This window comes from Leguminivora glycinivorella, chromosome 3 (assembly GCF_023078275.1).
Source record: "Leguminivora glycinivorella isolate SPB_JAAS2020 chromosome 3, LegGlyc_1.1, whole genome shotgun sequence".
Taxonomy (NCBI): Eukaryota; Metazoa; Arthropoda; class Insecta; order Lepidoptera; family Tortricidae; genus Leguminivora; species Leguminivora glycinivorella.
The window spans coordinates 10,112,059-10,137,205 of record NC_062973.1 but is presented as its reverse complement, the minus strand read 5'-3'; the positions used below and the strand labels follow the sequence as shown (position 1 = coordinate 10,137,205).

The window sequence follows — 25,147 nt, the reverse complement described above, 5'->3', positions numbered from 1 at the left end:
ACAGGAGTAGAAAATGCTAAAGGAAAAAAAATACCTTATATTCTTATAGATATGTATTTAAAGTCAAATACCGAGCGCAAAAAGCTATCCCTCCATCAAAAATAACATAATCTGTCATTGACAGTCTTGCATAAATCTACTTAGATATATAAACAGACACAAATATTTGTACATACCAAATGTAAACGCACAGTATTACATACATATATAAATGATCACAATTGTTGTCAGACTGTGTTAATAAATGCTGAGTCAGTCATTACAGTGGCTCTTAACCAGTGGTCCTAGGAAGCACTAAGTAGCCTGAACAATGTATAAAACAAAGGGCTCAAAAGTAAAGAGGGCTCAAAATTCATAAATAGTGTTGATGCACAACACCGGTTTAACTTTCAAAATTATTATTACACATACATTGAAATTTTTCAACGGGACTTGCATCCTGGGGCCCATTTCTCAAAGTTATAAGTTACAATTTACAAGTGGTAGTCAATATCTAATATGACAAGTTTAGTTGGAAAGAAACTTCCGCCTGTAACTTTCAGCTTTGAAAAATGGGCCCCTGGTAGAACGCTACATTACAATTTGTCATGATCGGCTGGCATTCGTGCACAGGGGTGTTACTGATGCCTTTGCTGGCACCATTTTGTCTCTTTACCATGTCCATATTAAGAAGTCCAGAAGTCAGTGTTATAAATAGTAGGTACACCACATTTACTTTGTAATGTACTTTTGAGAATCTGTTTAGAACCGTATTCGGTAGGAAAAGTAGGTACAACTTTTTTTTTAGAAAAATTATATCGTCACGATATGTTTCGCCCTCCCCTTACTTAGACCAATTTGACTTACTTGGATAGTTCTTGGCTAAAAAAGGTTAAAAACCACTGGTCAAACAGTACCACGTCTCATTTGCTCTTTTTCTCCTTTTTCGTCTCCTTTGCTGGTTTCGACCGGCCAGCTTTGACTAGCGCAATGAGGCCAGTGATGGCCACCAGACCGAAGCCGGCCCCTCCGATTAGTCCGACTTGCCAGATCCAGGGGTACTTCTCAATCAACTCTATACCAAAGGCGACGCCGAATTTGATCATCTCAACGCACCAATCCACGATTTCGTCACTGTAAAATATAAATGAATTGGGATTATAATGCCAAAAAAAACGTGGGGGCGCCACTAGCACAAACAGTTGTCATTGTTATCAATATCACATATATTTATGTAGCGAATATTTAACCAGTGATAAGACAATTTCACTGTTGTCAAGCAAATAATTCAATAAAATAAAACAAAATTCAGAAATGTTTAGATTTAGTGTCAGGAAAAAGCTAGGCAACATCATCCTTTGAAGGGGGTAGGAGATTGCCTATTGACGTAGAAACTGTATTTATTTTAAGCGAATTTGCGGACAGAAACTACATAATAATATAGTTATTAATACTTACAATGGTGATGCGACAAGAGGCACACTCTCTGCCTTTGCGTTTTTGTACCAATCTTGAGCAAATGTGACGAACGATTTCACGTCGTTTTTAGGTATGTTGTACCTATAAACTTTACCGAGGCGGAAACTGAAACAAATATTTATTGTTAAATCCTTCAAAACTATAGTTGAACGGATTAAAAGTCTAAAAATTAAAAGTTGCGCCGCTGTGTATGACAGCAAATATGGAGCTGTACCGCGCTCTATTTCATATAAATTACATTCTTAGCCTTATTAAAAAGGAGCGACATGCAAAGACTGATCTCTTCCGTCTGCAAAACAAGAAAAGAAAAACCCTTATTATGTAAGACCTGTATACCAAATAAATATTTCATTCATTCATTCATTCATTCAGCAAAAGTAAAGAATTTTCGCTCAGAAGACGTTCTAACATATAATTATCGTAAAAGTACGATCAAATTTCGTCCTTATGGTTAGAAACTTTAAGAACGTCACATAGATACTTATTGTTGTCCTCGTCGCTACGATTTGATATCTCTTCTATGATAAATAACTATTACCTCATATTCATTATTGAAGTGATATCTAAAGACCAGTAAACCTGATGTAAAAGCGCACATTGCAAAATGAGAAACTGCACACCACTTAGTTAAATTACGTGTGCGTGCAACGCTTGAACATTTTTACAACTATGCATATGTAGCCAGAGTACTCTGGCCCTAACTTGTCTATGAACTTACAATAAGAACGCCGGTAGCTTAGAGACCTGGAACCGCTTGGCAGTGTTAAGGCCGGCTAGATTGGCGTCGATGCGCGCAACGTTGATTCGCCCGCGAAGAGTTGCGCCCACGCCTTCCCACACTGCGTGCAGGCGTTGGCATTCCACGCATGATGCACCATAGCTGGAAAATTAGTTTTAAAGTATTAAGTATTTCAAAGTCATTAGTAAGCAATAGATTACCTAAACATGAATGCCTCACAAAGAATATAAAGACTAGACCTGCAAATTCTATAGTATAGATTGGTTAGAATGGTATAGAATCTATATCACAAAGTCAAAACAATTTTTTTAATGTGCCACAAATTGCAACAACACACAAAATTGTATGTATAATTGGATATTAGAGATTAAACCTTTGTGCTTATAAGTTACAAGGCACCCTTATATAATTATTGATGCACTTGCTTGGTTCGTCTTATGACCATATGTCAGACAATAACCATAACTAGGAACCCTTTCCATGACATCAGGCATGTCAAATTATAAGGAAAATTGCTCACCCTGGCCAACCTCTGATAATAAAAATGGCCAAGAGCGTGTCGGGCCACGCTCAGTGTAGGGTTCCGTAGTTTTCCGTATTTTTCTCAAAAACTACTGAACCTATCAAGTTCAAAACAATTTTCCTAGAAAGTTTTTATAAAGTTCTACTATTGTGATTTTTTTCATATTTTTTGAACACAGGGTTCAAAAGTTAAAGGGGGGGACGCACTTTTTTTTCCTTTAGAAGCGATTATTTCCGAAACTATTAATATTATCAAAAAACGATCTTAGTAAACCCTTCTTCATTTTTAAATACCTATCCAACAATATATCACATGTTGGGGTTGGAATTAAAAAAATATCAGCCCCCACTTTACATGTAGGGGGGATACCCTAATAAAACATTTTTTTTTGTCTTTTTTTTTATTTTTGCACTTTGTTGGCGTGATTGATATACATATTGGTACCAAATTTCAGCTTTCTAGTGCTTACGGTTACTGAGATTATCGGCGGACGGACAGACGGACAGACAGACAGACGTGGCGAAGCTATAAGGGTTCCTAGTTGACTACGGAACCCTAAAAATGATCTCTAAAGGTGAAGAAAATTCTTTATAAGAACTATTTAGAAGAAGTTAACTTACAACATAATAAACCAGTCCCCAGTAGTTGCCCCGGTAGCAGCTTGAGTAATGTGCTCAAAGATTTTATCATTGAGTTCTTTGACGGCCGGTGATTGGTTCTTTTCCAAGAACCCGTAGATTTCATTTTCATCAGGCTCACCTGGACAGACAAGATAATAGATAATTAGAACAGAAATAAACTTTTCATTTAGCATGAAAACATTCTACACAGCATAATATATAGTCTGATAAATGAGAGATTGTTACATATGCTAACCATAAAAAAAAGGAACCTTTTCTAAGGAATGTCACAAATTGATTAAAACTTTAATATGACAGATAAGAGGAAAAGCATTTCAACCTTTATCACCAGTGCATTTAAAAATAATTACTATAATAACTGATAAGACTTTATAATTAAACTGTCTTCATTCGTTTTTTATCAAGGTTTTGTTGTAATTTGAATTCATTAAAATAATATCCCTGGGCTATAACCTGAGTATAGAAAAAAATATCTCAGAATTTGCTCAACATACTGTGGCTAAAGACTTCAATCCCATAGATAGTGTAGCAAAATAGAAAGTGTTGCATTATTCAAAACAGATGCTATCTTGCAATCTTTCATGGTAATAGTTGGTTTGACGGAACTCCTTAATTTTCCCATTGTTTCACAATTTACAAAACATTTAAAACAAGCTCAAATGTTTTGCTCTCACTTACAACACCTGAACATATAAATAAGACCTTTATATTTTATTATAAAAAGCATTTTAAATATCTTACCACTGTATAACAAAGGTATTCCATGTCTAAAGAAGACAATTGCAGGTTCCTTGGTTGGGCTGTACAGCCTGGCCAGATGGCTGTTCACAACTTTAACAGTATCTGCATTTAAATGCTTCTTGAAGTCTTCCTTTAGTCCTTCTAAATTGTTGTTCAGCTTCGTACATACATCACAATCAGGTTTGGCTGAAATACAAAAGTTTTAAACTTAGTTTAACTATTACAAACTCTGGTAGAAATAATTCAAGATTTACTAAATGCTACTAACAAATCAGGATCGCAATAATATTATTGATATGCATTAATTGGACGATCACAATCACAATTATTTACATTAACTGAATAGTATATTTTGGTAAAACTAGAAGAAACAAATACTTACTGAACAATACGATAAGTTTTTCCCTTTCCTTTATCAATTGAAGTAACTCGTCGTCACTAACTGTTTGTAGAACTTCACTTTGTGCATTTATTATACTTAAAAATAAAGCGAAAAAAGTAACTTTAAATAGCATTTTTACGAATTTATTACAATTAAATAGGAGAGGTTAGAAAATAGCTTGACACGACTGACTTGACTTGTCATTTGTCTGACTTTTTTATGCGTAACGTAACATTATTATTTATTCTGTGGCATAACAGACGGACGTTCCACATATCAGCCTCGATTTGTGATTCGGTCTGAGGTATGTTCAGTCATACCAGCCAGTTCAGTTAAATATTATTATTTTGACTACACCTATGCGACAAATTTGATACTTATTGCGTAAAATTACTTGTAAAATTTAATCTAAGAGCAGGCAGTATGGCTCATTTGTCTTAGCCTGTCCAGATAGACAAAAAAAGTTCTGCTGTCATCAGTGTCAAATGATTGTCATTGACTTTGACAGAGTGACAGTCTGAGCTGACAGGACAGTGTCAGATTAGAAATTGCAACGTTAGGTTGTGGTACCATTTACTCGTGATCTTGATTAGAAAGGATTGTTTGTTTTGTTTTTCATTCAACTCGGAAGCGATAAAAATACACAGGTAATGAAACCAAGACATATATTTATACCCCATTACATCACATCGTTTTATTTCTAATTAGCTAATTTCACATTAGTTTCGCTTTGTTTTTGATCATAGTTTGTATCAAAACAGGCTCGCCTTGTAATACTTCGCTCGATAGTCCTGCCTTATAATCATAGCTTAGTATAAGTGACCTCCTACATCTTTTAGTAGTGTGGTGCCGGTGCAACTCTGTACCATTCGTCATAATATTAAAGAAAGAAGTGAGTCATCAGTGTCTTATTGAGGCGGGAACAAGCAATTGTCACGAATTTTGGGATTATTATTCTTATATGAAAGCATAATCTCTTTGACATAATAAAGTTTTGATTTGGCTCAATTTACACTTGAATTTATTTCAATGTTAGTGGCCGGTTTATTTTATAGGAGGGTGTGTTTAATTAACCTAATGCACATTATTAATTAACTCTCCAATTGATAGGCTTTCCAAAGAACAGGCTTTGTAAATTAACTAATATGTTCCAAATGGAGTACCTATTTTCATTTATAGTCTTTGTATCAAAAAACCTATATACGAAAAGTATTCCACCTAAATTAATCATAAACCTGGGAAAGAAATTCTTGGAATCTACACTGTTCAAAAACACAGTATATGTTACTTCTATTTTTTAGACATAAAAATGGCAGACAATATAGAAGAGAAAGTGATAATGACGCCAAAGTGCAAGACGGCCACCTCCACAACTCTTGTGGTTGAGCGGAAAATCGTGCAAGCGGAGGCCAGCGACAAGATACATGTGGCCGGAGGGGACCACACTGGCATTATTATCAACAAGGAACAAGTTTATGGTAAGAGAAATACATATTTGTATTCTTAATTCTGTATAAGTTTTCCTCACTTGAAGTTTTTATTATTTGCCTATTCTTTCTTGTGTGACTACGGAGACATGTAGGTGTAGTGTAGGTATGCCCGGCTGGAAGCAGGAGACTAACCCCCTGTTCCTTAATGCCTTTACTACAGCAACTAAGTTAATACCTTCACACTCGCAGTTAACCATACTTCTTATGTCTTTCGGCCCCATACAGCAGTAAACATGCTAATCAGTAGTCACAAATTTTAATTTTGGAAGTGAAAGATTTTTTTTCATTTGCCCCTGTAATTAAAGAGGACCATAATATTGTCTTCGGTTAAAAAAGAAGTTAAAGAGGACCATTCAACAAAATTTAAGAGATATACATGAAGATTCCATTTCTGTTTATATCAATTTCATTAGCTTAGTTTTACTTCAAAAATAATTATTGTATGTGAATTGATACTTATTATTGTTCGTGAATGTATATGCTCATATGCCGTGGGAAGTAGGTCAAGAATATGTTGCTATGGAAACATTCTAATGATATTATAAATATTACGCAACCACTGTTTTAGCAAGCACTATGGGTTCTATTGTTTATATTTCCTGGAGACTGTCCTATATCTATACATATTTTCATATAAGTATGAAATATTTCTACATAACAATAACAATTCTAACGCAACATAAAAATATGTAGAAAGCACACAGTTCTTACTTGATTCTTATTGAATTCCAAATGAATATCAGAAAAGATTATTTGTGACATAATTCTTATTTTTGTGTATTTTCTTATTTTATTACCTTAATACAATATCCAAGAAATACCTAAAAATAAGTATGCAGTGTACAACTAAAATCATAATATTTCATCAACAATGCACCATGACTAAAGTTTCAAATGTCCCAATACATATGCTAATTATGCTGTTTAAAAAATGACTAATCTAAAACACAAATACTATTAGCATACACATCAGTGCTATTTCTATTAAATCAATCATTTTATGAACTCATTCTCTCCCTCTCTAGCAACCTACTATATAATATTCTCTCCCTGTGTATACACTTTATAATGAGTAAGACAAAAAGGAAAATTCAAGAGCTACGATTTTGTGACATTGTTGATAACACATGTTTTGTTTTGACCTTGCAACTTCCGTTCTCGCCATTCGCGTTTCCTTAAATTAGATTTGTGCTTTTATGAACTAAACACATGTTTGTTGCAGAATAGTTTGTTTAGAAATTATGCCGAATTAATGACTGGATTTTATCGGGTTTAGTCATTTTAATGCAAGGCTACATCATTTATTAGGTACCTACCTACCGTTTTTGTGATAACAAGATTGAAGCATAATGAATGCCTCAAATATTAACATTTCAATTTTTTTGCAAAGAGCGGATACTGCATTGGTTTATGTTTTAATCCAATTCCTTGATGTGGTGGTTTGTCAGAATCGTAGCAAATGGAAATCCGTGATCTTTGCCTACCCCTCTGGGAAATAGGTGTGATTGTATGTATGTATGTTCAATTCCTGTTAATTAGAGCATTAATGGTTATTTTTTAATACACAGCAATATTTTCAACCTGCTTTAGGTAAATCTAAAACAAGAGTTTTAGAGTGAAAATAGAATATTTACAAATCTACGTCGAAAGGTTTTTGGATGATATTCAGTATAATAGTATATTGATCGCCTGGAAGCGTCCGGAGATGTCGAAACTGCTCGTAGAACAGTAACGGTCCGGTGTTTCGAACTGATAAGACCTTTAAAGATTCAAGAAAAGAACGTAGACGCTTACAAGCAATATGGGCGTCGGTGCTCGTTTGCCTCATATCCTAAATAAAAACGTGTTGTGTTGTAATCGAAACCGGAACTTCTTACGGAATATCTTATTTACTTGGTTTTATAAAATTTTACCCATCTATTTTAGTCATGTTCAGCAATATAGACATATCAATTTGCCTCTGGTGTTCACACTGTTCGCGGCAGATGTGTAATTATCTCTAATTACGTTCAATGACTTCATTAAGTACTTATTCTTACACACTAGATAACACGCATTCATTGTATTAAAACGTTGACATTTTGTAGCTTATATGCCCATGTCTTATGACTTTAAATTGCTTAAAGGCAAGTTGATATTCTATTAATATTGAATATAAGTGTGAAGCGTAGAAATGGTTGAAAGGATTTAGATTAAATGTGTCAAATAGTAACCCATCATAGAAAAATGATCGAGAAAATTATGTTTTTTTTTTCTGAATATGACCACTAAAATATCGTTTAAAACTCGGAGGGTCGCACCGTAAAAAAAAAATACAATATCTTAAAGGCCAGCAACGCACTTCCAACTGCTTAGTTTTGCACCTGCTCATGGGCATGTAATTTCTTATATACCATTAGGCCGCCGGTCTGCTCGTTTGCCTCCTTTATAATAATAAATAAAAAAATATTATAGGATTTTTTTACACAGATTGACTGAGCCCCACGGTAAGCTCAAGAAGGCTTGTATTGTGATGGGTACTCAGACAACGATATATGAAAACATAGAAAACATCCATGATTCAGGAACAAATATTTGTGCTCATCACACAAATAAATGCCCCTACCGGGATTCGAATATCTGATAGCAACTACATATTTGATCGTGATCGTGACCGTGCAATGAACTTCTCATTGTTGCATTACAAATTGCACTGCTTGACCATAATAGCACTCAATCAGGGCCGCAGCATAAATCGTTCCCAAGATTGTTTGAATTATATGCATTCACTTCACTTATTGTTTTCTGGTTGTGTAAGTAACAATTACCGCCCGCTGCGATGGCGGAAAACCGTTTTTATGGCTGGGGGAAGACGTGTTTTAGCGACTGGCGGTAAAAAGGAAATCCTTTGATCGCATGTGTATTGCGTACCTACCGTACAAAACAGACCGAATTGTACCAAGCTAACTTGCTGTTTCGATACTTACTTCTGATGACCCCACGCCACTTCACGCAGTCCAGAGCGGCATCACGTCAGCTCTCGCTGACGCCGATTTCACGGAGATTTACTTCCACTCTATTCGCCTAACGATATTAAGGACGGCCAGCAGGACGGCGTCCAGTTGGAAGACTATGGCGATATGAAATCTGCATTACTGCCTAAGCTTCTTACGTTTTAAGTTTATTTTTAATATTCCAGAAAACGGTGTAACAGAGCCATGTCACGCGCAACTCGAGTTCAGAGTCTACCTAGTATCAGCCGCAAACGGATCTCACACTCGGGAGGCGCGCGCGCTACGATTCTGGTTCAAACCTCAAATGACGCCAGGCGAACGACCGCACGAAGCGCAGGCCTTCTTCAGGGAGTTGGTTAGCCCGCAAGACTTCCCAAAAGGTCTGTACCTTCTACTATATGACTGCCCCGAGTTCCATACATGCTCAATGTTTCCCTTTCGTGGACTGTGTGTCGGCTGCAAGCAAATGGATCTGACACTCGAGAGGCGCGCGCGCTGCGATACTGGTTCAAGCCGCAAATGACGCCAGGCAAGCGGCCGCACGAATCGCAGGCCTTCTTCAGGGAGTTGGTTAGCCCGCAAGACTTCCCCAAAAGGTCTGTACTACACTGTGACTATCCCATACAACCTCAATGTTCCCTTTTACTGTTGTCTGCAAATGGATCTGACTGTAGTTAAAATACATACATTACGATACAAGTGCTTAAAAAAGGAAGTTTGAAACGAGTGGCGATAAATTAAAACACGACCGAACGGAGTGTTTTAAATCGACACGAGTTACGAATTTCCTATTCGCACTTGTTTCGTACTCCCTTCGGTCGTGTTTATTTATCGCCACTCGTTTCGAACTTCCTTTTTTACGCACTTGTATCGTAATGTACTATTTATACCATGCACGAAACAAAGCATCAGATAATTATAAGAAAAACATGGACAGAAGTTAATTTTAAATCCAATTTCTATTTAATAAGTCAGGTAGATATTTAATAAGTAACTGAGTTGACCGTGACGTCACTCAATTCGATTTCATATAAATTCCATATTAGCAAGTCGTTCAAATTCATTGTTATCATTAGCGATGACGACATCGATGACGAACAATTAAAAGATAAGTGGTTTTAATCTGTTTTTTCTCAATTACAGATTACGTGGGATTCATAAAGAAGATAATAAAGCTTATGCAACACAAGTACTTGCAATTAAAGATTTTAGAAATAGAATTACGACAAGAAGGAACTGGAACTCCTCCTCCAGGTAAGTTTTTTGGACCTAAAATTATCTTCAAAAGGTGAAAATTTCACTGTTACTTTTTTGACGATTTCCCGAGGTAATTAGTACAATCCTCGTAATGAAAGAGTAAACAAACAAAGTTTCTACCGCTAATTGGGATCCCCAGAAACGTGCCGAAATAGTAAATTGATGAATGAATCAGGTTAATGGGGCACCGACGCGATATTAGTCCCGGATGTGTTCTCTTAATGGCAGTTTTAATACTTCCGGTTAATTTTGCGAAAATAAAAGTTTGAAATGAGAGGTAATTTGGGGAAGTCTTTTGAGATACGGGTAGAGGAGCGATTTCAGAAAAAGTGTACCTGCGTTACACTCTTGTCTTCAAAATATTTACTTTTTTAACTCATTTTACTCTTAACGTAACTACTTTTACGCCTCGTACATGAAAAAATGTGTCTCAATTTTTGTATAAAAAAACTTGCATACAATAAAGTGATGATTTGAAAAGAAAATATTGGGGACGTATTTTTGCATACCTAAAAGTATCAGTAAGTATAACAACGATTATGAAATGTTTTTTAAAGACTCAGGGTACATCTATGACACGTTTTTATTCAAAGAGCAAAAAAAAACAGAAATAAGAAACATTAGCTATTATTAAAATCAATATCAAATCTATAATAGAACTGTAGTATATGTAATGACTAATAAATAAAGAGATTAAATAGTATTTTTCAGATACGACCTTTAAGCTTAACGCTCTAGTATAGAAGTAGGTCAAGAGAGTTCGGATGTAAATTTAGGGCACCAGTCGGTATAAAATGTATGGGTTCATTGCACTGTCCTCGTGACTTGTTCTTGACCATAATGGATTATCAATATATTGGCTTATTTTAGGGATGCCATTAATAACTGTACTATTCGCAATATTATTTCTATACCTATTCTATGTCCTATGAACCCCATCTAAGTAAAATAAGGACACTAAGCTAGTAGAATTTCGTGCATTAGTCCTCTTGTTCCGATTGTTTAGTTTTCGCTCGTGAATAATTCTCTCTGGGCCTCATAAGATTACACTTTTCGCCTTATTGCAAAAATACATATAAGTTCCTAATTTGAAAACATATCTTTTATAGGTAAAGTCTATGAAAAGGTGGATCAATGTACGATATTATTCTTGCTAGAGTCCTAACTTTCTTTTTTTTTAGTCCACAGCATAATTTTCAGTATTGTGTAGGTATTACCTATTCCTGAAATTTAGTTACCCCTGATAAAAATATAAGGTGATGGATGGCTTAAAATAAAATTACTATATTACTATCGCTACATATATTTATTATAACTTTTTTTATTTATCGTACAGAATCAAATGGCGTTATTTCAAGTAAGACATATACTTACGTCTATTGTAATGGCTGTATGTATACAATTATTTTCTTTTCTTTGAGTGGCAGCATGTTACCCTGTTGTCATGTATTCCAGACACTTACTGACCTTTCTTATTTCTTAGCTAATTATCTATAATTAATATAGCATGAGCTATTAGTCTATTACCTACTTAATTAAATAGTGACCCATACGTAATCAGATAGCTAATATCTTTGTACAGTCAACCAATTTGAAACACTAGGCCACTATAGAACTATGTCATAGTGACGTTATAAATCACATTGTAAGAAATCTCTTACTGCTTGTCATTTTGACATGGTGGTAGAGTGGCCAAGGGTTCCAATTGGTTGTATATACAGTTATCATCAGTTATATGGTAATAGGAGCAGAGGTGTTCATAAGTACATTCATCTATTTTCTTTATTTCAACTTCCGACCCAATGCGCTATCCAAAGTTGTAGTTTTTGATCTCACTTCGGGAAACAATAAAAAGTCTATACTTTTTCAGTGTCAGAGTATTTGTTCAGATATTTTGAACACCTTAGCTTCTACGATATATCTGCTAATAATTGTGCAAATTTACTACATACAGCAGCAATCATAAATCTGTAAACAGGCATGTGAGCGTAGCTAGTGACACTGCATGGTCATATAACAGTACCTACCTAATTGCAATTTTCATGTAGCTACATAGATAAGATCATATGTTCTATAGCTAATAGCTACCTATGTAAAACAAAAACACCTTACACATATGTATAATCCATTGTAGCCACCTTTTAGCAAAATAACCGTTATAAACATTAACGAAATAACGTGAGACCTACTACCATCGATGTACCTATCTAAAATAAATAGAGTTAGTTCTTGATCTGTTAAAGTAGGTGGCCTAGAAGAGCTACCACTCACATAACATTAGGAATCATGTGCACTGTAGTAATAAGTCAAGATGAAAAACTGAAAGAGATGTTATACGTACGTACTGTTGCGATACCTAGTTGTAGAAACTGCCAGTGACAGAATCCTTAAACATTTTTTTATTATTGTTCTTTTGTTCTTGAGCGCTACGTTTACGCAACGTTGCGCATACATCTCATCTTAAACATAGTTATTCATTCTAAAGGAGCCTATGAATATGCGTAGGACCTTTTAAAACGAATGTAATTTGTGTCTAAACTTCCAACCTAGGCCTTTCATTGGGTGGATTTCCTTACGATGTCTTCTGTCGTCGAATATTGACACACAGTTGATATTCGATGAAAGTCGAAGGAAATCCACGCAGTTGAACTGATTTCTTGTTGCCTGATTTATTGTTAAACTAGCTTTTGCCCGCGGTTTCGCTCGCGTTAAATTGGAAAGTTGCAGTGGGGGTTAGAAAGAGACAAAAAGTAGCCTATGTCACTCTCCATCCCTTCAACTATTTCCACTTAAAAAATCACGTCAATTAGTCACTCCATTTTCCCGTGAATGACAGACAAACAAACAGACACACACACACACACACACTTTCCCATCTATAATATAAGTATGGATAAATAAAATAAAATAATCATTCTTAATACTTTAAGCAGTATCTGGGACTGAGACTGGTATGAGACCTTCACGATTTCGTCCATCGATATCGATATACCCTAAGAAAAACCTTTATTTACTTATTTAATTTCAAACCTATTTTATTCCCATTCCGTAGCATAGTTTAAAATTTGTTCTTATAAAAACTTCAGAAATGCGGAGGATAGATTGATTGACAATAGCTAGTACGTATTTTAGGTCTACCTTTATAGAGTTCAGTATAGTATATGTAGCGACAACACCACGAATCATGTTATATTCACTTGATCAAATCCTAAATTTACTAATATGTGAATCTATTTTTCAGCGTTTATAGAAGAAAGTGCGGCAAACCAAACGCCAGTAATATCTGAACAGAGGGTATTGGATATGATTGAGAATGCTTACCCCAACCCTTTGACTGTGGATGATTTCATCACGTAAGTATCGTTTATATTTATGAAAGTAATACATATACCAGCTATTAAACAAAACGACTCTTTATTATACTGTTCCTTCTACTTTGGCACATCTATAATAATTTGTAAAATTGACAACTATTCGAGCATCATTTCAACATTTTAACGTCTTTTTTCTATGTGCGAAGTATGTCAGTGTGTATAAAATCTGTAAATAAATAAATAAATAAATAAATATTGGGGACACCTTACACAGATCAACTTAGCCCCAAACTAAGCAAAGCTTGTACTATGGGTGCTAAGCGACGATATACATACATATTTAGATAAATACATACTTATATACATAGAAAATATCCATGACTCAGGAACAAATATCTGTGCTCATCACACAAATAAATGCCCTTACCGGGATTCGAACCCAGGACCGCGGCTTAGCAGGCAGGGTCACTACCGACTGCGCCAGACCGGTCGTCAAATGCTAAATGCATCAGTATTGCATACCCACAAACAGGAAATCAGTAATTTAATAATAGCGCCATCTATGGAGGGCAAGATTACCTCCGATTTAATTGAGTTTTCCTATCATTCAATACAATGTCATCACTTGGTCTTCGTAATGTTCATTAATGCTACTAGATGTCGCTGCTGGTTGTATACTATTATAATCATCATGCTGTATTAAACTTGCATTGACACGCAAAATACTTGTGCATTTTTTTTTGTATTTGTTTGGCATTGGCACGTTCTGTTAAGATATATCTCAAAATTATATTCTTACAGGGCAGGAAAATGGTCGAAAGCAGAAGTAAAAGACGCCCTGGAGGCACTAGAAGAGAAAGGCCTCACACGGGCCATGTCCGACGGACTATACATTCGGCAGCACAGCGTTGATACACAGGTAACCAAAACTGTATGGTGAAGAACTTATTGACTCTCGCTGGCTTTCGTAAAGGCGAGGTGAACTCAACGCGTAGCATACAATTGAACATTTTGCCTGCCCAAGACGTCAATTAAAGCGCTTGGCTACTGCCCAATATCAACCTTCGTGCAAATTCCAATAAGATAAACGTTGACGTGGCGTCAAAAAGATCTCTCAGCCTTATAAATCGTCCGGTTGTTTTACGTGACCACGGAAAGTTTTAAAAGTGCCAAATCAGCTTTTACTGCACCGTTATGCCATTTTCCATACATTATGTTGATCGTTTAGGATAACCGCGCCGCCGTAGTCCGATATAGGTATAAGACAAACAATATACGGCTCATTTCGCCGAGGTCTAATAAATAAGACAAATCTTCGTATAACTTCGTATTACCGCCGGCGACACGAGCACGGTTCGGTGAAAACTTCAAAGCGGTTAATAGGTTAAAGCTCACCTTCCGCTTTCCGTACAATAATGAACTGTCCTAATTATGTATGTGTCTTATTTAGGTGGTGAAACAAATGCCGACGTTATGTTCATCGCGACAGCCCAGCATAGCCATAATAACCGCACTGTACTGCGAAAAGCAAGCCGTGGACGCCATGATGGATAATCAAGAGACTTTCGTGCGGTATACGACTGTTGGTAAGTCTATTATTTTAACACTCTTTATTTGACGAGTCGTCTGGTCTTTATTATCTGGCCTAGTTGGTACCGTAGTCGCGGTAACGTCCGGATTTCGTCACACCTCGGACACTGGCGATCAAATATTATGAAAGAGGCACGTTCCTAGCACACAATCTAAGATCGTGTAGGTGAACGCGTACTATGCTTGTATGAGTGAAATATGACAGGTCGACTGTTCGCGTTTATGACAGGCGGTAACAAAGATATGAATGCATCCAAAGTGCAAAAAATATATTGGGTTGGTAAAAAAGTAATGAGCAAATCATAACCAATATTGTAATTTTTATTTAATTTATTATTTTAATCATTTATCAAAAATATAACGGCCTTCGTTATCTACTACTTGTCTCCATCGTTCTGGTAAAGAATGAATAGCATCGGCGAAGAAGTTCTTAGGTTTAGATTCAAAAAACTCAGCTATGTACTGTCGTAGATGGGCTTGATCATCGAACTTTTTTTCATTCAAGGCATTGCTTAGCGATCTGAACAATGCGTAATCCGTAGGTGCCAAGTCTGGAGAGTACGGTGGATGAGGTATCACTTTCCAACCTAGCTCCAATAGCTTTAGCCGAGTCACTTTTGCAATGTGTGGGCGAGCATTGTCGTGTAAGAAAAAAACTTTAGCATGCTGTTAACGATTCTGACAGATTTTTTGGTTTAAATTTTCAAGCTGATTACAGTATACTGATGCGGTAACAGTCATTCCACTTGGTAGGAGTTCCCAGTGAATAATACCATGAATATCCCACCAAACGGACAGCATAACTTTTTTCGGGTGAGGCTCTGTTTTTGGTGCCTCTATTCCTTTTTCGTTTGGAGCTAGCCACTGACGTTTGCGTGTGTGATTTATATATAAGACCCATTTTCCATCTCCAGTGATAAGATGGTCCAACCAGTTGAATGTGCGGCGAAAAGACAGAAGTTGTATGCAGATATCGGCACGGCGATTTAGTTGATCTCTATCAAGTTCGTGCGGTATCCAAACACTGTATTTGTAGTTTTTTCCCAACACGTGTAAATGTGTTTCTATGGTGACATGAGAGCAGCCTAACTCGGTAGCAAGAGTACGACTCGTTAGCCTCGGATCTCCTTCAATTAAGGTTTTTAATTTGGCTACATCAATCTTCACCGGTCGACCAGACTTAGGTTGATCTGATAATGAAAAGTCGCCACTACGAAACCGCTGGAACCATCGTTTCGCCGTGGCCTCAGACACAACTTCAGGAGCAACACGCTGACATATATTACGCACTGCTTCGGCGGCTGAATGGCCAGACTGAAATTCATATAGTAAGCAATGCCTTACATGCACTTTTAATTCGTCCATTTTCTTCCTTATATTAGCTCGGCGACAGCTAGTGAATGACTGACGAGAAACTGTGCGACTCGCCCTTTATATACTTTCGACCATAGAAGATTCTAGAACTCTCTCAAAAATTTTATGTGGAATTCAATCGATCGCTCATTACTTTCTTACCAACCCAATATATATACGACCTTAATTGCATCTACAGACGTGGAACTTATTCAACCGCTTTTAAGCTCGTAACTGATAAGTGATAACTAGATATTACACACGTACTTTATAGGGTTTTTATTATCTTACCGCACTGGTGCGGTAATAAATGATAATTGAGTTGAGGTTGTAACTAATCGCTTATAATAATAGTTATTTTTGGAGACCTTATAGAGTACCTATCCTTAAATTTATTACTTGCTATAGCTAAACCGCAATATGTTACATACGACTATATTTCCCGGAAAATTGTTATAAACTGTCAACTAATTCATTCATAAACTGGCGTCCTGAATATGAATTAAGATAAGCGAATCATTTACGTCAATGCTACTATTTATGTGTGTTATTTCCCGAATCGCATGCATAGTAAACAACAAACTTCTCAGAGTTAATAAGGATAATACTTAGACTAAAGCATGATCAGCATGCCACTCTACCGTACAAGATCTATCGAATAAATAGGTATTAGGTACAGTCGTGCTCAAATATTTATGATCGTGTAACTGTATACTTGTAATTGAGCGTGACTGTACATACATTGCACAAATAGTCACTCATGCCTGTTTTTCGGAGGGATATGCTGAGAGGTGAGAGCCATGCTCATGGGAGAATGAACAGAGGGAAACGAAGAAAAAGATGAAATGATGGCATCATAGAAACCGCAGGAAATAATTGGGAGCATATTGCGGAAAACAAAATCAAATGGAAGATGGAGGAGGCTTTACCCTCAAGGGATCACACATCAATTTACAATAACAAAATAATGTAGTAACATAAATATAGGATGTGTGAGAACAAAGCTAAATAATAATATTAATAATGCTGAGAGCCTAAGACCATAATCCTGATCTTTCGCTTTCATTAGTCATTACATTCCTCATACACTCGGCTGTTTAAGGTGCGCCTGACCTGAGCTGGCCTTTCTTCAAAAACAAAACAAATGTTTCCAGGGGCCCGTTTCTCGAAAGGCACAAGCCTTGTATTACAAGTGTGTTTCCATGACAACCCATACGATTTGACAGTTCGCGTACTTGTAATACAAGGCTTGTACCTTTCTAGAAACGGGCCCCAGGACTCAGGTGTTTCGGGAAAAACTGCGAATGTTCTCTTTTTGGCCGTTTCGTCCCAGTCCCATAGTGCGGCGGCGTGGAACCTCTTGGGGTCCAATGTCCTAATACTAGTACAAAAATACCTCCAATGAAATATAATATAAAGTTAAATATTTTTTATTAAGGGCCAGTTGCGTCAATCACATTTGACAGACAATGGAACTTCCCATACAATAAAATTTAACGAACGCTTTAACGGTGACAGACGGTTTGATGCAACCGGCCCTTAGAATGGAGTTGCTTTTGTTTTGTTTCGTTCGATTTCAAACAAGAAATTCAGCCCTGTTTTCGAATACCATTTGTTCAAATTTCATCGGCAAATTTTTTACTTACTGTGGGTCGCTAAAGATTGCTTCAATAAAACACATTGTTACATGTGTATGACAAATATTTATTTACAAATATCGTTGTGATGCGAGCTATTGGGACATAAATTCCAAAAAAATATTCATAATTTTCATAAACATCGACTTACATATGCCTACTACATAAACTGCTGAAGCTGAATAGTTGCAATTTCCTAAATGAAATACCAAAATTATTATATTTACAATATTAACATATAAATAATAATACTGAATACCGCAAGACACAACAAACAGAATATCACAACACAACTAATTGATATAGTAAGGGCCACTAGCACCAACTAAAATGCAGGGTAAACCCACCATTTTGTATGGAATTTGACAGATGACAGCCCACTAACCCTGAGTTAACTGATTGGTGCAAGTGGGCCTAAGTAATACATACATTAAAGTTACAAGCAAATGTTTAAAAAAAAAGTTGAGTGCAAGAACTATTGTTTAGCCGGGTCCACACAGCGCGGCACGTCGCGAAGCAAGGTACGCACGCGTGAGCACGCGGCAACGTTCAATGTAGACTTGCCTCAGCCGAGGCACGTTGCTAGGCCGATTACGGTTCGTTACAACCAAATTTTATAATACCATATACCTAAAACGTTGCAATGCTAAAACAGATTAGTCTCATAATGTCTAAAATTTTAAATGACTAAACCTACTTCTCTAATTACCGTATTCCCAAAATGTCTAAAAGTCAAATGAACTTAAAACCAAACCTTTACTTTCTCAAAATGCCTAAAATTTAGTTTCCATGAAAACTGTATTTTTACAGTTTTTCATAAATAATTAGCATTAATTAACTAAATGAATAGTAAAGTTAATAATAAAACACAGTGCAATGCATAATAAAACACAATATAATGCACATTAAATTTATTTATTTACATAAAATTTTAGGTAAGTATTCTGAGAAAGTGTCATTTTGAATTTTGGTTATTATGAAACTAATACATTTCGGATATTGGAATGTAATAGGCCAATGTCATTTTAGTATTTTGATGTTCTGAGAATTGGTATTTTTGTAATTTTAGATATTTTACTACTAATCCGTTTTAACATTGCGACATTCAAATTAAATGGTATTATAAAATTTGGTTGTAACGAATCGTAATCGCCAGGCCGAGCTAGACCAAATACTATATACTATAATACGTGCAGCTTCTGACGTTTCCCATACAATTGAGCGGCAACAATTTTACTAGCGCCATCTAGCGGTTCGAGTTGATCAAAGTAGTTGTTCAGACTTTTATTTGAGTAAATTAAAATAGAAAATGCTATTACTTGATCTACTTTAACATTTTTAGACGGAATAAAACAAAAAAATAAGAATTTGTAATTTTTTTTAATTTTATGCTGTATGAAACTAAACTATTTTGATCAACTCATGCCGCTAGGAGCGCTAGTGTGCCTGTTGCCAACTTTGGCACCGAGCTGCACGTATTAACTCGTAGAGTTTACATAGTATTTGGCTAGACGCACCCATTGCACACTGCCTCGGCCGAGGCAAGTCTACCTGCACAACACATTTGCTGCGCGAGGAAATTGCCTCGCGACGTGCCTCGCTGTGTAGACCCGGCTATTGGCATTGACAATCTATTTCAAATATTATTCTTTGTTTTTTGCAATCGTGTTTCATTACCAACATGGGCGTGTTGACAAACTATTTGAAATGTTATATTTTATCAATGTTTATGTAAAGGCTAGGCATAAGGTGTAAACACTAGTATTTCCTGCTAGTGCAAACATTACAGTTACAGCTTAATCTATAGATAATACTAACATGTAAGGCACAGTATTAACACGTACACAGATTAGTGATATACTAAATGCTTCTATTTCAAGGAATAATGTGCCCTAACCAAGCAAAAAGTACCATCATTTTCGCTAAAGTATCAGATAGCGCCCTAACCTGACTGACTCTACCATAGTATATTGTTTTCTTAACAATTGAACATTAGGTATAATTAGTACACATTATGCAAGTCCTAGGAAAACACGAATACAGGTAAACTATTGAATTTCAAATGTTACTAATAATTACGGGTAAACTATTGAATTTCAAATGTTACTAATAATTAATTACCATGTGCGGTGGGACAGAATAGATATCGCTCATTTGTGTTTGCAAATCGATTGTTTAGAAAAACACAGTTCCACATAAGTGGGTAATACTACACAGGACAGATTTATTAACAGATTTAACACTTAGTAACTGTCAGTGGCTTATAACTTATAAAAATATCTATCTATACACAGAGTTACATTACAAGCAATTAAAACGTATGTACTAGAACATAAAATAAAATATGCATTTACAAATCATTAGCTACTGACATTTAAAATCATAAATCGTCTGGCTGATAGAGAACGTCATCATTGATCGTATCCGAAACACGAAGTTCTATCCAGAAATGTGTATGTGTGTGTGAAGGCCGTCTAGCTCAAAGGACAAGGCACGAGTCAGTTACAACCGGCTACACTATTGATGGTGTGTATACCTTCATACCATTCTATATGGTTCACAACGGTCTGCTAAGCTAACATTTTCCCAAAAAACTCCAAATATATTCCAATCAATCAATCACACTCACGTTGAGGAGGGTTCATTTAGATAAGTCACATTTCCCGATAGCTTTATAAATTTTACGGGACTTGAAAAGGGTTAAGAACTGTTACCTATAACATGCAGAACAATGGGCCAAAATAATTAACCTTATGAGCGCCAAGACTAAATTAGTTTGACCGTCGTCTGATGTCGGTGCCCCAGACCCTATGTCTCGTAATTTCATTTAGCTATGACTATTCGACCATGCACCTACAATGGTAATAATTTGAATTGAATGAAAATAGATTTCTAATTTCATAACAATCAGTCAATCACTGTCTTATTTTTGTTGCGTCATGTCGAGATCGTGATCGTAATCCTTCGTTAGTTCGGCTCTGTGTTTGAAGTTTAACATATTTAACGAATTTCTTTTGTATCATTTATTAATCTTATTAATTATTATGTATCATATCAAATTCAATTACTAATTCTTACAAAACTAAGTAAAATAAAATGAAAGCTACTGGTAAATAAATTACAGTAATAATTGCAACTTAAATACTTAATTTAGTATAAATAAATAATTCACATAAATTATTGACAATTGCGTCATCACTATAATAATTAAAACAAGCATCCGTGGGATTGATAACTACCACCTACAAATAAGTAAGCATTTCAGAGTATAGTTAATTTAATGGCAGTTGTCAATTCTGACACAACCTTTAAGGATTGTAATTATAAAAAAGTTTGTAGCATTCTCGTGCTATAAAAGTTTAAAGCATTCTCATGCTTCAACCTTTTTGTGATGAAAAGACGCAACTATTATGCACTCGAACAGTAATTTGTACATTACAAGATATGCTATAATTATTTTTAAAGTTGCACAAATATAAGCAATAACAACAACATATGCATACAATAAACATTATGTACAAGATTTTTAAGCAAACTTGAAATTTAGTCCGGTAACCTTCACATCTCCTAACATTTCCAAAAATGTAATTTTTTCAACATCATGTTTCAATTCAAGAACATCTAAAAATGATCTGTTGATATACATTTCCAAATTAGTTCTTCCATAGCCTCCATCGAATTTGAATTCTAGCAATACTTCTGAGGAACCTGTAACAAAACAATAAAAGTTAAAATGTAAGAATTTATTTCACTTTCCTTTTTAGTAATTATGTACAGTTAGCAAAACTATTCGCTTTATACCCTTCCATTCTTGTTTATATGCAGAATTCTTAACTGGTTAAATCTTGGAATGGATAAGAATTAGGAATAAATGATATTAATGTAAATATCCTCTTTTTATGTGTTAGTTTGTCTCACTTAAACCATTGAACTGATTAAGATGAAACTCCTTCACATGAAGATAGATATTAAGACCCATGAAAGGACATAAGGTAATAATTAAATTCACATTAAAAAAAATAGACATACCGTTTGTCCATTAGAATAGAGCATTAATAGTAAAGTTAAAAGACATAAATACCTGACATCATACCATTGGCTTCGCCTTTGACCTGTTCCGATTCTGGTATGGCTTGCTGACCATTTTCTATGACTCTGATTGCTACCTCATTTCTCTGGAAATCGCTGTCTATTTGACAGGCTATGTTATTACTATCTGGTCTGGGTGATCCTGTCAACAAATTGGCAGTGAATCTGGAAGTAAAATAGGTTAGATCAGTGGGGGGCAATTTTTTTTCATTAGGGGCCATAATTTAAAGGAATTTTAGGGGAGAGCCATATTTACATCAAATCTTCACATTTACTAAATCCTTTTGGCGACTGGATTAGATGTTAACTACAGATATTTCCAAAACCATGGATAATTCACACAGTGGTTGTGGCACAGAGGGGTAGTCCTTGATTGGTATAGTAGCAGGCTAGTTCAAATGTATTTTTAAAATATAATAGAATTAAATGTACTCAGGATGCAAAAACAAGAAAAATCACTGCTTACAATACAATAGATACTTAGTCATTATAAAGATAAATTATGTTACATGAAATACAGTTTTAGTCCTTCCATCTTAAATTGCAGTTTAAAGATATTATTCAGTTTTATCTTTTGCAGTATCTTGTAATTAATTAAAAATGCCAAATAAATCTTGATAGTTTCTAATATCTCAACTTATCAAGTTTGGAGAAGGAGAATAATTACTATCTTTCCCACTTTAGTATTAAATCACAAGTAGGTACTACCTACTTTAAAACTGTATGGGTACTAGTACTACTAGTATTAAATTAAATTAGGCCGTCTTAAAAATGATGCATACCTATTTGGATCATTGATAGTGCAGGAGACCTCCATGGAATCTCCGGCGCTCAGCGCCCGTGGAATCACAAACATGTTTCGTTCTGTCGATCGCGCCGGCCGCAGGGGAACACTCTCACTGCCTCCATTCAACTGAGTGCCATACACGCCGTCACCACGCCCATTCTCCACACCGCTTCTAAATAAATAATTACTATTTTAGTCTGTTATCTTTAAGAACAGGTTATTTTATAAAATATCTAGGAATTTATCGATAAGTCATGAAAGCCGAGCTATCAGATATTGATTCAAGTGTCACTTATTATAGTTATAAAGATAACAAGCATTTACTATCAATTGAGGATCAACGCAGTCTACATAAAATATGATTCACTTTCATTTCATACATTATTATTCAATTCTCGTTTGTTGTCCAAAATAATAACCTTGAAGAGAGACGATTACTCTGACGCATCTTTGACGTTGACATTGACATTTGGGTCACGTCTGGAAATTTTTGTTGTTATGAGGAAAGCAATCTTTAAAAAGTTTGAGTTACCTATTTATAGGCCGTGAACCGAATCTAGGCACTAAAAATGGCGTTCATTCAAATTTTCTTTGAAAATTAAACCTTCATCTCTACGTTTTTAAATTGGGCGCCTTTATATGTATTTAGTATTGCTTTATTATATTAAATGGATTTTACGGCGTTATACATATAAAATAAAACCATGAATTGATGTTGTAATTACCTAACCATTACTTAATTTTGAATAACATAACTGTATGTTCAATCATTTTTTATTTAATTTGAAATTTGGCAACAAAAAGGCTCATAAATTAAAACACACATGTGTCAATGGCATAGGAGTAAGGATTTTTTGATCACAGACGCTGTGTCACCGGCGTCGAACGTGTTAATTAAGAAGTGTACTACTACTGCTACTAGCTGACTACCTAATCGGTCTATCACGGGCCCTGTAAGGTTTATCTTATAACTTTGTACCTGCTTTTATATTTCTTACAATAAAGCAAGTGTACAATACCTACTTTGGTTTATAAAAAAGAAAAAGGTCGAAATGAATAGGCAGGAACCGGCTCCACGATAAAAGTAGGTTCCGCCTTTGCAATTGTTAAGTAGGTAAACGTTATAATTTCAATCGAAGTTTGGCGTTTAAAATAACATTTGCACCGGCAATACTGTTTAAATCGTTGCCAACTTATTTTGGACTAACTCTTTTACCTATTGCCTAATATTAAGTAATTATTTTTATTTTTAATGAAATACTTTATATTAACTTGTGTTTTTATTATTTATTTAATGATATTGGGGTTGAGGCCATATCTATTGATTAATTAGGTATGTATTTAACAATTATTTAAATTTTATTGCGTACCCTGTCCAACAATCCCAGCATGCTTTCAACATCTTCAAACACTTGTTAACACTAAACTGAGAACAGAACTGAACTGATTTATACACGATACTATCGATGAAGAACGGTACAGTGCTTAAAATTCCAAGCCTAAAGATGGTTTTCATTAACACGATGACGTAATATTGAAAATAAACAACACATGCACACACCGTTGTTAACAGTTATCGCGTCATCTCACATACCCGGTCGCTCGTACTACGAATATTTTTACACTATCACTTATCACTGCACTGTATTGACTAAGATGTTTTGCAGGTAAATTCTTCTTATTAAAGAATGCTGTGAGCTTCGCGCGTACACGCGCACACTTCTTTACCTGATCATGATAACTAAATCTTACTAACTACACGGCAGCCTTCGCTGTGAAATACCAAGTTCATTTCGTTGTGACGAAACACCGCTGTGCGCTATTCACCTCTCTAGTAAGGTTTAAATTATAGACATTTACTTGATCTAGGAGTTCTCCGTCCCTGACGACTTTGGATCCGTCAGTTCGTATGTTAATAGTCGTGTGGGAGTAAGATGAATGGATTAGACGCGGTCTCGATATGAAAGGTTATGCTTGTGAGAGAGATGTATGTACCTACTACCTACCTACGGCGAGACGACACCGTAAACGTTTTTCAATGTGTGCAGTGTTCCGTAGCCGCAAGCTGTGGTGTGAGTTACATTCCAACACACACCAATACTTCTCCTAAATGTGAAACCGATCAATTTATATTTAGACATTATAAATCAAAA

The 25,147-nt window shown here is 35.5% G+C and overlaps 3 protein-coding genes across 11 annotated transcripts in view; 1 reads left to right on the top strand and 2 right to left on the bottom strand.

Moving 5' to 3' along the window:
• Positions 1-17: 17 nt before the first annotated feature.
• LOC125242687 (thioredoxin domain-containing protein) lies at positions 18-4,681 on the bottom strand. The gene is made up of 6 exons (XM_048151555.1): positions 4,485-4,681; positions 4,103-4,288; positions 3,341-3,479; positions 2,177-2,338; positions 1,438-1,563; positions 18-1,113 (listed from the first exon to the last, which is right to left on the bottom strand). Exons 1-6 carry the CDS (start codon positions 4,615-4,617, stop codon positions 903-905), a joined length of 957 nt encoding a protein of 318 aa, XP_048007512.1. The 5' UTR covers positions 4,618-4,681; the 3' UTR covers positions 18-902.
• A 343-nt stretch (positions 4,682-5,024) lies between these two features.
• Positions 5,025-25,147, top strand: part of LOC125224711 — a 41,522-nt gene continuing 21,399 nt past the window's right edge. Inside the window, exons 1-8 of one of the 3 annotated variants that reach the window (XM_048128144.1) lie at positions 5,025-5,131; positions 5,786-5,962; positions 9,153-9,347; positions 10,111-10,221; positions 11,561-11,614; positions 13,466-13,577; positions 14,340-14,457; positions 14,989-15,124. In XM_048128144.1, the coding sequence (XP_047984101.1) occupies positions 5,794-5,962; positions 9,153-9,347; positions 10,111-10,221; positions 11,561-11,614; positions 13,466-13,577; positions 14,340-14,457; positions 14,989-15,124 (895 nt within the window). In that variant the 5' untranslated portion in view covers positions 5,025-5,131; positions 5,786-5,793. Of the gene's footprint in view, positions 5,132-5,785; positions 5,963-9,152; positions 9,348-9,430; positions 9,564-10,110; positions 10,222-11,560; positions 11,615-13,465; positions 13,578-14,339; positions 14,458-14,988; positions 15,125-25,147 lie in introns of those variants that run through there. The other 2 variants (XM_048128145.1, XM_048128146.1) reach the window with 2 other exon arrangements.
• LOC125224714 lies at positions 19,632-24,936 on the bottom strand. 7 transcript variants are annotated; one of them, XM_048128155.1, is made up of 4 exons: positions 24,855-24,936; positions 22,990-23,166; positions 22,200-22,372; positions 19,632-21,826 (listed from the first exon to the last, which is right to left on the bottom strand). In XM_048128155.1, exons 2-4 carry the CDS (start codon positions 23,061-23,063, stop codon positions 21,645-21,647), a joined length of 429 nt encoding a protein of 142 aa, XP_047984112.1. In that variant the 5' UTR covers positions 23,064-23,166; positions 24,855-24,936; the 3' UTR covers positions 19,632-21,644. The 7 variants fall into 7 exon arrangements, with proteins under 7 accessions (XP_047984112.1, XP_047984106.1, XP_047984105.1 ...); XM_048128149.1 differs by lacking the exon at positions 24,855-24,936 and adding an exon at positions 24,365-24,783 and having other exon boundaries at positions 22,212-22,372; XM_048128148.1 differs by lacking the exon at positions 24,855-24,936 and adding an exon at positions 24,365-24,780.

Bases quoted from the DNA above. Each gene is read 5' to 3' on its own strand.
- LOC125242687 (XM_048151555.1), bottom strand. From the start codon at position 4,617: ATGCTATTTAAAGTTACTTTTTTCGCTTTATTTTTAAGTATAATAAAT. The intron at 2,339-3,340 runs GTAAGTTAACTT...CTAATTTTCCAG, and splicing joins GGGGACTGGTTTATTATGTT to CTATGGTGCATCATGCGTGG. The intron at 1,564-2,176 runs GTAAGTTCATAG...TATTTGTTTCAG, and splicing joins AAGCTACCGGCGTTCTTATT to TTTCCGCCTCGGTAAAGTTT.
- LOC125224714 (XM_048128148.1), bottom strand. From the start codon at position 24,510: ATGAAAACCATCTTTAGGCTTGGAATTTTAAGCACTGTACCGTTCTTC. The intron at 23,167-24,364 runs GTACGCAATAAA...TTATTTATTTAG, and splicing joins TGCTGGGATTGTTGGACAGG to AAGCGGTGTGGAGAATGGGC. The intron at 21,827-22,199 runs GTATTTATGTCT...GTTTTGTTACAG, and splicing joins AGCCAATGGTATGATGTCAG to GTTCCTCAGAAGTATTGCTA.